The sequence below is a fragment of the Gymnoscopelus microlampas genome (genome assembly GCF_963454915.1).
Source record: "Gymnoscopelus microlampas genome assembly, chromosome: 7".
Classification (NCBI taxonomy): Eukaryota; Metazoa; Chordata; class Actinopteri; order Myctophiformes; family Myctophidae; genus Gymnoscopelus; species Gymnoscopelus microlampas.
The window spans coordinates 52,860,008-52,875,289 of record NC_139944.1 but is presented as its reverse complement, the minus strand read 5'-3'; the positions used below and the strand labels follow the sequence as shown (position 1 = coordinate 52,875,289).

At 39.8% G+C, this 15,282-nt stretch overlaps 1 protein-coding gene across 2 annotated transcripts in view; it reads left to right on the top strand.

Moving 5' to 3' along the window:
• The window catches only part of kdm5ba (lysine demethylase 5Ba), a 44,205-nt gene extending 33,756 nt beyond the window's left edge, over positions 1–10,449 (top strand). For both annotated transcript variants that reach the window (XM_084062654.1, XM_084062653.1), the window contains exons 20-27: positions 403–541; positions 938–1,117; positions 2,606–2,764; positions 3,316–3,771; positions 4,776–4,866; positions 6,818–6,999; positions 7,669–8,007; positions 9,938–10,449. In XM_084062654.1, the coding sequence (XP_083918780.1) occupies positions 403–541; positions 938–1,117; positions 2,606–2,764; positions 3,316–3,771; positions 4,776–4,866; positions 6,818–6,999; positions 7,669–8,007; positions 9,938–10,075 (1,684 nt within the window). In that variant the 3' untranslated portion in view covers positions 10,076–10,449. The remainder of the gene's footprint in view (positions 1–402; positions 542–937; positions 1,118–2,605; positions 2,765–3,315; positions 3,772–4,775; positions 4,867–6,817; positions 7,000–7,668; positions 8,008–9,937) is intronic.
• The last annotated feature ends 4,833 nt before the right edge of the window (positions 10,450–15,282 follow it).

The window sequence follows — 15,282 nt, the reverse complement described above, 5'->3', positions numbered from 1 at the left end:
TTTGTAGATGTAGATGTTTTATTACAAAACATACATTAACCACTTCAACCCTATACATTTTGGCCATTTGAAAATAGCAGATCTACAAGCTCACAATGCGGCGCATCGCGACACATTGTGAGCTTGTAGATCGGCTACTTTCAAAAGATTTGTATGCATTTGAGAACTTGAAACGGTACATTCTGCATAATAAAAAAGAGCGCTTTTACTTTTGGTACTTTAAGTACATTTTTATGCCAACACCTTTGTACTTTTACTCAAGTAAATGTATAATTCCAGACTTTTACTTCTACATTGCAGTATTGATACTTTTACATAAGTCCAAAAATTGAGTACTTTTCCCACCACTGCTTCACTGTCACCGTGCTCGTGCTAAAAGCTTGTTAACGTTTTGTTTCACAGGCCGTGTCATGGCATGGAGACCCTGGAAGCGGCGCTGCAAGAAGTAGAGAACATCCCTGCTTATCTCCCCAACTGCCTGCAGCTGAAGGACGTCGTCCTCAAGGCCCAGGACTGGCTTCAAGAAACCGAGGCGCTCCAGGTGAGAAGAACCCACCTCACTTATCGTTCATTCATAGCTTAGGCCTACATCTAATAGCAATTATTTGACATAATCACAATTATTTTTGCATAATCGTGAAAAGCGGAAATGGCAGATCTATGGCAAAAGCTTTTTTTTTTGCATAAAATTATTAAATATTAAAACAATATCAAGTTCTTTTACTTCTATTTGTTATTTGTCATATCTGCCCTGTGCAATTTTTGATTAAGAAGCCTAAAAGGCAAACCGAAATGTAATTTTTATTCTCCAATGTTCAATTCCAAAAACACAATTACATCGTTAATCGATGATTATCAACTTAAATGTTCTGATTGTGGCTCCACTGCAACATTTGTGTACATGTGTGCTCATCTGTTCTTCTTATTTCTGGGGCAGTTGGGGGGCCGTATCCCTGTGCTGGACAACCTCTCTGAGTTGGTCTTCAGAGCAGAGAGCATCCCCGTGTGGCTAGACCCTCTGACTCGACTGGAAGCCCTGGTCTCTGACGTGCAGGCCTGGAAGGAGAGTGCAGCCAAGACGTTCCTCGTGTCAAACTCTCCTTATTCTCTGCTAGAGGTAGGTGACAAAGTTCAATTACATTTTTTATCAAAGTGTCAAATCACAACAAGTTGTCACAATACACTTTACATGTAGAGCAGAGACCCGACATTGTCCCATCCTGAACAAGCAAGGCTCTAGTACAGGCGTGATGCAACTTTGATGATGGAGAGGGCCACTATATTTCCACACTCACTCCAGAGGGCCACATAGACCAATTATTATATTAACCCATTGAGGCCTGAAGCCGATTCTACATGTCTCCTAAATCTCAACAGTTTTCTGAAAAACTTATGTTTCTCAGAAAAGTGGTGCTCAAACTTTTTCATGTCAAGGACCCCCAAAATTATATGTATTTGGCCGCGGACCCCCATCAAAATATTTTGTTCCAGGGACCCCCCAGAAGCAAAGATTTGAGTTAAAAATGTTCGCTTTAAAAATATATATTCAAAGATTTGCACACATTTTCACGATTTTTCAAAAATAGCAGATCTACAAGCTCATAGCGCGGCACTCGGTGCCGCGCTATGAGCTTGTATATCTGCTATTTTTGAATAGCCAAAGTGTAAAATAAAGCTTTTTAGCTCAAATCTAAAAATGACACATTTCCAGGTCTTAATGGGTTAAGAGAGAGAGCGTTCCCTCCGTTCTTATGACACCCACTGGAGGTGGGGTTTGGGGGAAAACTGCTTTGAATTGTTATTATTGTTTACACACAACAGAAACCAAGGATTATATATTTCACAAGCGAGAGATCACACTAAAATTCCTAAGCATTCTATCCTCCACACTGGGAGAAAAACAGCATCTGAAAGTTTGATGGGATGCATTTTTACACGTGAGGCTGTGACCACTTTTCCATTGCATCTTATGAGAGGTGGCGTTCTTTTGCTGCCGACCTGCGCACGCATACTGGTTCTTATCAGTGTGACGTCGTCTGTAAAGGCGCCTATTGCATATACTGTCGGGCAGACACCTCTTATCTCTGTATTTTAACTTTTTTTCGTAGATTCATTAAGTACTTAGCCATTCTATGTCACACAAAAGTAGCAAAAAATAGCCGATCTACAAGCTCAAAACGCGTCGCGTTTTGAGCTTGTAGATCGGCTATTTTTTTCTATTTTTGAATTGGAATCCTGAAAAGTATTCGTTTTATTTAATTTCAAATGCATTTAGTTATGCTTATGTTAACTTTATGAACTTAAATAAAAAATACTTTGGTCATAAAACAAACGAGAGAGAGATACAATAAATATAATCGTGTAAGATGGTATATTATAATATAGTATAACGATAACGTTGGATAGTATATAATGGTATAGTATAAGAATGTTAAGATAATATACAGTGTAGTATATTGGCAAGGATAATATAGTAGCAATTGTATAAGTTAAGCATGTCTCGCTAGGCACAGGTATTATGTCCAAAGCTGTTTGCCAAACAAGGCGTGGTGTGACCGTGTTGAGTTCAGGAAGTTAATCCGTTTGTTTTTGCATGTTTCTTCAGGTACTGTGTCCCACGTGTGATGTCGGGGCAGGACCCAAAGCCAGATCCAAAAGAGCAAAAGAAGCCAGTATGCAGATCAGCAAGAGAAGCTCGGCCACGCTGGACTCTCTGAGCGATGTGGAAAGAGCACTTTCGGAAAGCAAGGACTCCGCTTCTGCTGTGCGTGTAGTTATATTGTCTTTGTCTTATTTTTACTAAGTGTCCATGGGTCTAATGTGAGCAAAAAATAGGATTGTGAAGTAATCATGTAAATTATCAATTGATAGATGGGACCGTAAATTCATGATTTATTTATCTTTGTTTTTGTTGCATATCGTACTTTTTACCCTAAATATATCCATGTAAGTGAGCCATCACATTATGATGTTGGCAGAGTACATGATTTCTGCCTTTCTAGAGGTGATGAGGAAATGGCAAACCTTATGCAACAGAGGTGTGACTTCTAGTGGCTGAATGTCGTCATACATAGCGTCACAATCACTTAGCTTTGGCTATTTCTGAAAAAAATTGAAAATGTGTGCATAGCTTTGAATATATGTTTTTTTTTAAGTGAACATTTTACCTCAAATGTTTGCTTCTCGGGGTCCCTGGCACAAAACATTTTCAGATGTGGGTCCGCGGCCAAATGTATATCAATTTAGGGGTCCTTGGCATGAAGAAGGTTGAAAACCACTGCGTTATAATAATGTTATCCCCCTATTTTCTCCCAGATGGCCACGCTCGCCGAGGTACGTCAGAAGGAGATGGAGACCCTGCTGGCTCTGAGGGCTTCCAACGAATCCAAGCTTCTCCTCCCGTCAGAAAACAACGATTGTGATGAACTGAGCGTGTGCCTGTGCCACCGGGCGCCGTCGGACGCCATGGCGCAGTGCCAGCTTTGTCGAGAAGCTTTCCACAGCGGCTGTGTCGTCGCCGCCGCCACGGCGACCACCGCCACCGACCAGGAGGAGGCCTGGCTGTGTCCGCTCTGTCAGCGCTCGCGGAAACCCCCCCTGGACAAGGTTCTGCCCCTGTTGGCCTCGTTGCAGAGGATCCGGGTTCGACTGCCGGAGGGCGACGCCCTGCGCTTCCTCATCGAGAGAACGGTGCGCTGGCAGCACAGGGTTCAGCAGGGCTGCACCGACGGGATGCTGGAGGAGGTGTCCAAGATGGCCAAGAACGGAAAAGTACGTCACGACCACTAGGGCTGTCACGATTATGACATTTAAACCCTTTAAGACCTGGAACGCATCTTGATATGAGCTAAAAAGCATTATTTTGCGCTTCAAAAATCGAGAAAATGTGTGCAAATTAATAGATTTATATTCTTTGAAAGCGAACATTTAGTAACTCAAATCTTTGCTTCTGGGGGGTCCCTGGAACAACATGTTTTGAGATGGGGGTCCGCGGCCAAATACATATCATTTTGGGGGTCCTTGACATGAAAATGTTTGAGCACCACTGATATAGAAACATATGTTTTTTTCAGAAAACTGTTGGGATTTAGAAGACATTTTGTAGAATCGGCTTCAGGTCTTAATGGGTTAAGTTGACGATTAATTGTCGCTCAAACAATTGCGGTTAACGATTTTAATTGTGTGTTTGGCCATTGAACACTGGAACATATGAAGCCTTTTAGGCTTCGTAATAAAAAATTGCACAGGGCAGATATGACAAAGAACTGAAATATACAAAGAAATTATTGACATATTTATATTTTTATACATGTAAAAAAAAGCTGAAATAGCTGATCTACAAGCTTACAACGTGTCACGAAGTGATGCGTTGTAAGCTTGTAGGTCTGCTATTTCTGCTATTTTTTATATTTGAAAATGTGTTAAAAATATTTCAACATGGAAACGATTATGACTATTATGCAAAAATATGCAAAAAGAATTGCCACTATCTCAAATAATTGCGATTATGTAATAATTGTGACAGGCCTACACACCACCACACCGCAGTTTAGCAGTAGTTTTTTAGGCCTGCAACTATCAATAATTTCCTTGATGATTCTGTTGATTACTTTTTTTTTTATTAATCGAATAATCAAGACCCGTTTTTAAAAATATATTTTTCTTAACGTTTTATGTAATGGTTATTGTTGTTAGTTTGTACATGGTTGATTAGTTTGACATTTACTGGTTATTGTTGGCCACGTTTTGATTTTCAACATCTTTTTTTTTTGCAGTCGAGACATTGGCAGAAGACCTCTTCACATCCCACTCAGGAAATAAATGGTTATTTCTACACAGATCATCAGTCCACCATTCCTCTCCAGGGTCAGTGCTTGAGCTTTAAGCAGTGTGTGTGCATCTAATCTATGTTGTATTGCATTCCCTTTTATAGACCATTTATTCCTATACATTGAGACTATAGACCACCGAAGTCTGACGTAATTTACACATCCTTGGCTTGTCTACCTGGTTCGCAGTTTACCATTTACCATTTTCGCGGTTTTCCACCCCCATTCTGAATCCCATAGACGTCTTTAATATCGCATCAAATAAGAACTGTGTTCCAAAAATAAACAAGTGACCCCGGCGGTTTGACTCTTATGGATATGAAGCATCAACTGACGGTGAGAAAACGATAATGTTACGCCGAATTAGTTACATTTTCGCCAGAAACAGACTGTATCAAATATAAGTGACTGACTATCATAAACGATACAGAACCTCCTCCCTGACAATATTGCCGAGACAGTTTGTTTATTTTTGGACCACAATTCTTATATGAGACGATTCTATGGTGACCCAATGTTATTCTCCATAGCGAAATTACTTTACGAACCTGGGGATGAACGAGTGACGTCAGGACTTCGGTGGTCTATAGCACACACACAATAAGCAGTGTTGATTTCGTCGACTAAAACTATGACGAAAAATGTTCGTCGACTACCTTTTTTCACTGACGAAAACTACATAAAAACTAAGCTATGATGACTAAAACTAAGATTAAATATATTAACAATTTTGTCAACAAATAAAAACTAGACTAAAATGTTAAGGAGAGGGACTAGTGGAGAAGAGATCCAGTAGAACTAAAAGACACGTCATTTTATGCTTGTTTTGCACTCGGGTGTTGTGCTCTGAAAATAGCAGATCTACAAGTTTGCAACGCGCCACGCTGCGGCGCGTTGTGAGCTTGTAGATCGGCTTTTTTCAGCATGCAACAAAGTGTAAAATCTGGCATTACGACGCCTTCAAGGCACCGCCAAAATACATTTTAGTCTACTAAATCAACTGTAGATTTAGTCGACTAAGATCTTATGATATTTAGTTCACTAAAGCTAGACTAAAACTAAAAAATTTCAGATGACTAAAATATGAAATTTTATTCAAAAGACTATGACTAAAACTAAATCAAAATGTGCTGTCAAAATCAACACTGCATGCAAGTGATTCCCATTATTTTCAAATGGCCGAAATGTATACGGTATAGGGCTGATGTGGTTAATGTATGTTTTGTCATAAATCTTTTGTAATAATAATAAAAATCTACAAAGTAACTAGTAACTAAAGTTTTCCAAATAATTGCAGTGGAGTAAAAGTACAATATTTGCCTCAGAGAGGTAGTGGAGTAGAAGTAAAAGTATTGAAAATTGGAAATACTCCAGTAAAGGAAAAATACCTCAAAACTGTACTCAAGTACAGTACTTGAGTAATTGTACCTAGTTACTTCAAACCACTGCGCTTACCATGTATATAAGAAGACACAGGATATATATTTTACTTTCATTAACACATCCACCGCCAGAGGTTAATCTCATAATGTACTCACCAGTGCCAAGGTTTTATTGTTGTTTTTTGTTTTTTTCACGTCGCCATAGACCCCGTTAAAATCCTTAAGAATGCGCGATGCACTGTTTGTAAACATCGTGCACATGTCCCTGTGTCTCCCAGTGCAGACCACGTGTCAAACGGGGCATCCATGTTGTAGTTAGAACGGTTTATGTTAAACAGTGATGACCGAGGAGAAAAAACTACAAGGGAGAAATGCGCTTTAGAATGGAGGCCGACGGGAAACGCAAAACCGGATCGCAAATAGTTCCGTTCCGGTGGTGTTACACTGAAAATGGTCCGTGTCGAAAATTGAAAAAAAAAAAAGAAGAATCGAAAAAAAGGAGCACTACGGTCTCGGCGCTTAACATTTGGATTTAATGGACCGTAGGACTACGTTCTTGGCGTTTAATGTGTTAACTGTTGCTGCGTCCCTGTTTTGTTGTTCTAGTTCTGGGTCCAGAGCTGGAGGAGCTGATGGTGGAGGGGTTCCTGCTGCAGGTGACGTTACCGGAGACGGAGCAGTTGTACAGATCCGTGCTCCAATGCCTGCTTCCCCCTCCCAAAAGCCCCTCGGAACAGGACCACAAGCACCACCACCACTCTCACAAAGGGAGCCCCCACCCAACCCAGGTAACCCACCTTAATGCCAACACACTTTAATAGTTTGGGATGGGGCTCAGGGGTAGAAGAAAAATAGCCAAAGTATAAAAATAATGGTCATAGCTAAAATCTTAAACGACACAGATGCGTTCCCGGATTGAATGGTTTAAAGGACAACTTTGTTTTTTTACAACCAAGGTTTATGTTTTAGATTTTAATTAAAGTAAATAAAAGATGAGTGTTAAAAAATAATTATTTACTGCTTTCTATAGTTTTAGCAATTGTCGCGATCTTCTTTACAGTGGGCGGGGGCATTCTGTCCGGTGGCTAAATGTCTTTTTTTACACAATAACCCAGTGTTTTCTTTATTATTATTTACAGTAGCTCTTCTAGCCCCCAATAACTCACATCTGACCATCAAAGACCACAGGACCTTTTTTATTGTGTAAAAAAGGCATATTTAGCCACCGACAGAATGCCCCCGCCCACTGTAAAAAATATCGCGAAAATTGCTAAAACTATAGAAAGCAGTAAATGAAAAAAAAATAACACTCATCTTTTATTTACTTTAATTACATTCTAAAATCTAAACCTTGGTTGTAAAAAAACAAAGTTGTCCTTTAAGATAGTAAAAGGGACTTAAGGCTGTCACGATATATTTTTTTTTTTTTAATTGACACGACGTGTGTGTTGTTACAGAACGGAGGTTCCTGTCACAAAAAGGACGTGGCCAACGGCCAGAGCAAAAGGACCAAGCGGCGCAAGGACAGCTCTGACTCCTCTCAGCACAGGGACAAGAAGGAGAAGAAGTCACGCAAGAAAAGGTCCAAGACGCACAAGGAGAAGAGTCACCACCACCACCACCATCACCACCAGGACAAGGACAAGGACACCACCACCACCAACAACACCAAGAGGTCCCCCTCTCCGGTCAACACGGTGTCGGACCCTGCTGCTCCGTCGGCCCCATCCGACTCAGAGGAGGAGGATTATTCTCTGTGTGCCGCACCGTGGTGCAGGGAGCCCGAAGGAGACGAGGTGCGAATGGTCAACTCCATTCAGTTTTATCCGTGTTTACATTCTAGAACAGGGGTCTTCAACAGGGGGTCCGGGACCCCTAGGGGGTCCTCAGAGCTACTATAGGGGGTCCGCCAAATCTTTGTGTGATAGGATTTCGTTTTTTTACATTAACCACTTGAACCCTAGAATTCCTTTTCTGAGGGGAACATTAGCCGAAAATAGCAGATCTACAAGCTCTCAACGCCTCGGAGAGCTTGTAGATCGGCTATTTTTGGCAAAGAGGTATAAGTGTAGAGGGGAAAAAAAAGCAGACTAAGTAAAAAAAAAAACTTTAATCTGAAACACAATTTTATACACTATAGAGTAGGGGGTCCCTGCTTCATCTCTCTCTCAGCTAGGGGGTCCTTGGCCTGAAAACGTTGAAGACCCCTGTTCTAGAAAATGGACAATCTATTTACGTGTCACATCGTTCCAGAGTTTGTGGATCCTGTTATTGTCTCCGCCAGGCCGAAGGCGGACAGTGGACAGTGTTGATTTCGTCGACTAAAACTATGACGAATACCTTTTTTTCACTTGACGAAAACTAAATAAAAACTAAGCTGTGATAAAACTGTGACTAAATATACTGACAATTTTTGTCAACAAATAAAAACTAGACTAAAATGTTTGGGAGTGGAGAAGAGATCCAGTAGAACTAAGACAAGTCCATCATGGGTGCGCGCGGGGTGTCACAGACCGAAAATATTTGATCTACAAGCTTGTGAGCTTGTAAAAAATAAATGTATAAAAGTAAACATTTCAGGTGACTAAAATATCACTAAAACTAAATCAAAATTTGCTGTCAAAACCAATACTGGTTGTGGAGACCATGTTTTGCCCGTCTGTCCGTGTGTGTCTGTCCGTCTGTCTGTGAAGAGCTAATCTCTGGCACCGTTGACCATGAGGCCAATTTTTCAAAAATACATTTATTTGTATTAATCCTACAGATTTTGTCCAAACATCACGCAAATCGGTACACACTATCTCTATGGGCATGTGGTAGCTCCGAGGAGCACTTCTAGTTTTCGCCATGCGGCGCATTATGAGCCTAGGCATGGATGAGCTAGGTATATAGCAGTGTTGATTTTGACAGCAATTTTGATTTAGTTTTAGTCAGTCTTTTGATTCTTTTTTTTTTATTCCATCGAAATGGCAGATTTTCACTTCGCTGCATGCCGAAAATAGCAGATCTACAAGCTCACAACGCGTCTCGCTGCGACGCGTTGTCAGCTTGTAGATCGGCTATTTTCAGTTTGTGACACCCGCGCGCACCCATGATGACTTGTCTTAGTTCTACTGGATCTCTTCACAGTTTAGTCTAGTTTTTGATTGTTGATGAAATCAATATAAAAATCTATATATTTAGTCTTAGTTTTAGTCATCATAGCTTAGCCTTAGTTTTTATTTCGTTTTCGAACATTTTCGGTCTTCAGTGGCGTGCACAGACATTTTGAGGGGCAGTTGCTCAAGTAAATTATACTTTTTTTTGTTGACTTGGTCTGCTCTTTTTTCCCTGTACACCTATACCTCTCTGCCAAAAATAGCCAATCTACAAGCCCACAACGCCTCGCAGCGTGTGGGCTTGTAGATCTGCTATTTTCGGCTAAAGTTCTCCTCAGAAAAGGGATGCTAGGTTTCGAGTGGTTATGGTAAAAAGAAAAATCATATCATATAAAGATTTGGCGGACCCCCTGTAGTAACTCTGAGGACCCCCTAGGGGTCCCAGTACCCCCTGTTGAAGACCCCTGCTGTAAACTTCCCCCTTTTTTTTCAAAAGGGCACTTCTGGTCAAGAGGGCAAAGGGCAGGTGCTCTAGCACCACCTAGAGTCTATCTGTGCACGTCCCTGCACAGTTGACCATGCTTCTAAATGTAATTGTGTTTTTTCTCTCGTCTTACCCGTTCCTCAGGTGGACTGGGTCCAGTGCGACGGCAACTGCAATCAGTGGTTCCACCAGGTGTGTGTAGGACTGTCAGCCGATCGGGCCGAGAAGGACGACTATATCTGCATAAGCTGCACACAGCCGGACTACGACAAGGGAGAATGAATGAAGACCAAAAAACTAACTAACTAACGTGGACTTTTTTTGAAGGATCAGCAGCAGCTTCGTTGTTGTTGTGGGCCACACAGCTTCAGTAGTTGTGTTACCCTGTGGTCTCTCCCACCTTAAAGGAGAATTTTGGACTAAAGTTTTATTACCTTTTCTATGATGTTATGATATCTTAGGATGAATGGTACAGTAGAAAAATTTCATAACTCCACCCCTGGTCCGCCAGAGCTTAAAAGCCCTCTAAGCTGCCTCATTCACTAGAATGGGGAATCTCACTTACAGTTGAAGCGGATAGGCCTTAGGTTAGACACATATTTTAATAGTTTTCTTTTATTTATTTTTTTGTGAGATCTGATGTTCATAGTGACAGAACACTATGCAACCAAAAAAAACAGAAGTCTCGCTAGACGAGATTGAAATCTCGAGATTGAAATCTCGTCTAGCGAGACTTCTGTTTTTTTATTTTTCTTTGTTTTTTTTTTTGGACAGTGTTCTGTCACTATGAACGTCAGATCTCTCTCTCTCAAAAAAAAAAAGCTAAAATATGTGATCTAACCTAAGGCCTATCCGCGCACCTTTTTAAGCTGTGGCGGACCAGGGGTGGAGTTATGACATTTTTCTACTGTACCATTCATCCTAAGATATCATATCATCATAGAAAAGGTAAGAAAACTTTTGTCCAAAATTCTCCTTTAACCTTCCTGCTTGCCCTTAGTGACTTCGGTGCTACTTACTTTTTCCTCGAGACTTTTTTCCAGAGTTACAAGATTTTTTCTGTCACTGTTTTGTTAATGGTGGCTGAGGGTTTAATCAGCCAATCAACTAATCCTTCCAACCAACACTTTTTTTCTTGATGCAGATTGTACAAAATAATATGGCAGATGTTTCAGAAAACCAACATTGCAGGGATTTTTCAACCAAAAAAAAAGAAGAAAAAAAAAAAGTCAGTTTGACGACAACAACACAACAGTTTTGGAACTTCCTGTTTTTTACATGTATCTGAACAATGTGAAGCTTATATCTTTTCTCTTGTAGAGTTAATAATATTATTTATCTTGAGCAATAACTGAACTTATTAATTGAAGTTCGGTTTTTCACATGAGCTTATATTTGTGATTAGAAGTTCTTTGATAGAAATGCTTTCTTGAAGCAAGTCTTCCCGTAAAACAGAAATTACATTATTCATTTTATGCTGTTGAACAGTCACATCTTATTATTTTGTTAACACACAAATGACTCTTCGGTGTTGGAACTGAGAGACATGAAATATAGTTTATAGTCTCTTTTCATAAGTTTTTGTTTGTAGTGCTAATAACAGATATTAACTGGAAATGCTATCCCCAGAATCCTTTAGAACCTACTGTATGATGTGGGTAGATTTAACTTTGGACAGTTAAACCGGTCTCCCATTTATTGTCACCGGAGTTGCTCTCTAGTGCACCGTTTCCCGATCAGCGGGTGAATATCCCCCTTTTTTTTGTGTTTCCTAAATCTTGTTATTAATTATTATTCTAAAAGATTTTCTCAAAATTTCCACAAAATGTCATGAGTTGAAAACAAATTCAAACATTTCTCAAAAATGTCATAAATGAAATTAAAAAAAGAATCCGAAGAAATTCCCTAAATTGGCAAACAAAGGTTTAAGAAAGAAATGGTGAAAATGGTAGATCTACTAGCTCACAACGTGGCGCGAAGCGACACGTTGTGAGCTTGTAGATCTACCATTTTCACTGGTTTGAGTCCCGAGCAAACATCTTATTTCTCTTTTGGGTCTTGAGCTAAAAAAGGTTTGGGAGTCACTGCTCTGTAGTGGACATTATTAAATGCTCTTGTTTGTGGGTTGCTTTTTTTGTAACCCTCGTTTCTGGCTTTGAGGGAAAAGTTATTCATGTTGGCAAACTTTAAGAATGCACTGTCAATGACATTTAGAAATGTAAATTCTGTTTTAGGGTGGATTTCCCCTTTTTGAGGTCTAGAATAAAAATGTGTTGGATTTAGAGATAACACAAACTGTGTGATTTAACTGCCACGGGTATAAATATGACCTTTTTCTGCTCCTTTGGGTAAATAATATAATTCATATGTTGCGGTTTGCATTATAAAATTAAATAAAAAATGTTGTTCCCGATAATGTCTTAAACTTTTTCTGGAAATATTTTGAAATTAGAAAAACTGTTTTCCAGGCCTAACGTATACAGCATGGGTTCTCAAAGTGGGGTCCGGGGACCCCAGGTAAATGATGGATAGTTAGGAACCAAATGGATCCTTATGGCTCTGTAACTCTTGAGTGTACAAATGCGGAGGAAGGCCAAAGAAGAGGAAGGTTCCGTTTGTACTGTACACTCTCAGAGTTAAATGAACATAGATTTTACAATATAAATTGGGGTCCCAGAGATAGAAATGCCATTAAATGGGGGGTCCGTAGCCTAATGCATCGGTCCTTGAAATTTAAATGGTTGAAAATCACTGCTAGAGCCGTAAAAATCTTCTCTTATGGGGATCCTTGAGGCATATCTTCTCAAATGGGGGTCTAGAATAAAATGACCTCAAAATGACACAGATGCTTTCCCGGTCTTAACCCTTTAAGACCTGGAGAAGCATCTGGGTCACTTTTTGATTTGAGCTAAAAAGCATTATTTTACACTTTGGCTATTCAAAAATAGCAGATCTACAAGCTCATAGCGCGGCACCGAGTGCCGCGCTATGAGCTTGTAGATCTGCTATTTTTGAAAAATCGTGAAAATGTGTGCAAATCTTTTAATACATATTGTTTTTAAGTGGTGGTTTAGATTCAGGACTTGCAACCAGAAGGTTACCGGTTCAAATCCAACTAGGACAGGTTTCCAACTATTACCTGACTCTTGCACCTTATCTGATCTTTCACTGAAGAGCGTGCAAGAGACCATGGAAAGTATGTACCATGGTGGAGCAGTTGTTAAGATTCAGGCCTTGCATTCTCAAGGTCCTGAGTTCAAATCCCGCAAGGACATCTTTCTAACTTTTACTTGGGGCTTTTACCTTTATCTAATCTTCGAGAAAACTCCACGCAAGTCAACAGAACAGGTAAGGTGGAACAGGTAAACCTCTGTGGTGCAGTGGTTTAGATACTGGACTTGCAACCAGAAAGTTCCTGGTTCAAATCCAATCAGCGCACTTTTCAAACTTTTACCCGACTCTTGCACCTTTATCTGATCTTTCACTGAAGAGCGTGCAAGAGACCACAGAAAGTATGAACATCAAATTTCTCTTTTGGGCCTTGAGTCTTGGGACTTAAGGCCCAAAAGAGAAATTTGATGTCTACTTTTTTTGGTCCCTAACATTCATCGATCTCTGGACTTAGTGATTTTTTCGGATTTAACTTTCGTTTCGGTAAAATAAATTTACTAAGTGTGGAGGCCAAAATCGTCCCCCCAAAAACCTGTTAGGAGTACGTTTCAGGCAATTTAGAGTTGATTGGTAATTTTCGTTTCGGTAAAATGTATTTTACCGAAACGAAAGTTAAATCCGAAAAAATCACTAAGTGTGGAGGCCAAAATCGTCCCCCCAAAAACCTGTTAGGAGTACGTTTCAGGCAATTTAGAGTTGATTGGTAGTACTTTGTAGTGACTTTTTTTGGTCCCTAACATTCATCGAGCTCTGGACTTAGTAAATGTATTTTTTCACCATTGTGTCACTACCGAAACGAAAGTTTGTCACTACCGAAACGAAAGTTAAATCCGAAAAAATCACTAATTGTGGAGGCCAAAATCGTCCCCCCAAAAACCTGTTAGGAGTACGTTTCAATTTAGAGTTGATTGGTAGTACTTTGTAGTGACTTTTTTTGGTCCCTAACAGTCATCGAGCTCTGGACTTAGTAAATTTATTTTTTCACCATTGTGTCACTACCGAAACGAAAGTTTGTCACTACCGAAACGAAAGTTAAATCCGAAAAAATCACTAAGTGTGGAGGCCAAAATCGTCCCCCCAAAAACCTGTTAGGAGTACGTTTCAGGCAATTTAGAGTTGATTGGTAAATTTATTTTACCGAAACGAAAGTTAAATCCGAAAAAATCACTAAGTGTGGAGGCCTGAATCGTCCCCCCAAAAACCTGTTAGGAGTACGTTCCAGGCAATTTAGAGTTGATTGGTAATTTTCGTTTCGGTAAAATTAATTTTACCGAAACAAAAGTTAAATCCGAAAAAATCACTAAGTGTGGAGGCCAAAATCGCCCCCCCAAAAACCTCTTAGGAGTACGTTTCAGGCAATTTAGAGTTGATTGGTAGTACTTTGTAGTGACTTTTTTTGGTCCCTAACATTCATCGAGCTCTGGACTTAGTAAATTTATTTTTTCACCATTGTGTCACTACCGAAACGAAAGTTTGTCACTACCGAAACGAAAGTTAAATCCGAAAAAATCACTAAGTGTGGAGGCCAAAATCGTCCCCCCAAAAACCTGTTAGGAGTACGTTTCAGGCAATTTAGAGTTGATTGGTAATTTTCGTTTCGGTAAAATTTATTTTACCAAAAACGAAAGTTAAATCAGAAAAAATCACTAAGTGTGGAGGCCAAAATCGTCCCCTCAAAAACCTGTTAGGAGTACGTTTCAGGCAATTTAGAGTTGATTGGTAGTACTTTGTTTGTAGTGACTTTTTTTGGTCCCTAACATTCATCGAGCTCTGGACTTAGTAAATTTATTTTTTCACCATTGTGTCACTACCGAAACGAAAGTTTGTCACTACCGAAACGAAAGTTAATCAACTCTAAATTACCAATAAATTACCAATTACTAATTGTGGAGGCCAAAATCGTCCTCCCAAAAACCTGTTAGGAGTACGTTTCAGGCAATTTAGAGTTGATCGGTAATTTTCGTTTCGGTAAAATTTATTTTACCGAAACGAAAGTTAAATGCGAAAAAATCACTAAGTGTGGAGGCCAAAATCGTCCCCCCAAAAACCTGTTAGGAGTACGTTTCAGGCAATTTAGAGTTGATTGGTAATTTTCGTTTCGGTAAAATTTATTTTACCAAAACGAAAGTTAAATCCGAAAAAATCACTAAGTGTGGAGGCCAAAATCGTCCCCCCAAAAACCTGTTAGGAGTACGTTTCAGGCAATTTAGAGTTGATTGGTAGTACTTTGTAGTGACTTTTTTTGGTCCCTAACATTCATCGAGCTCTGGACTTAGTAAATGTATTTTTTCACCATTGTGTCACTGCCGAAACTAAAG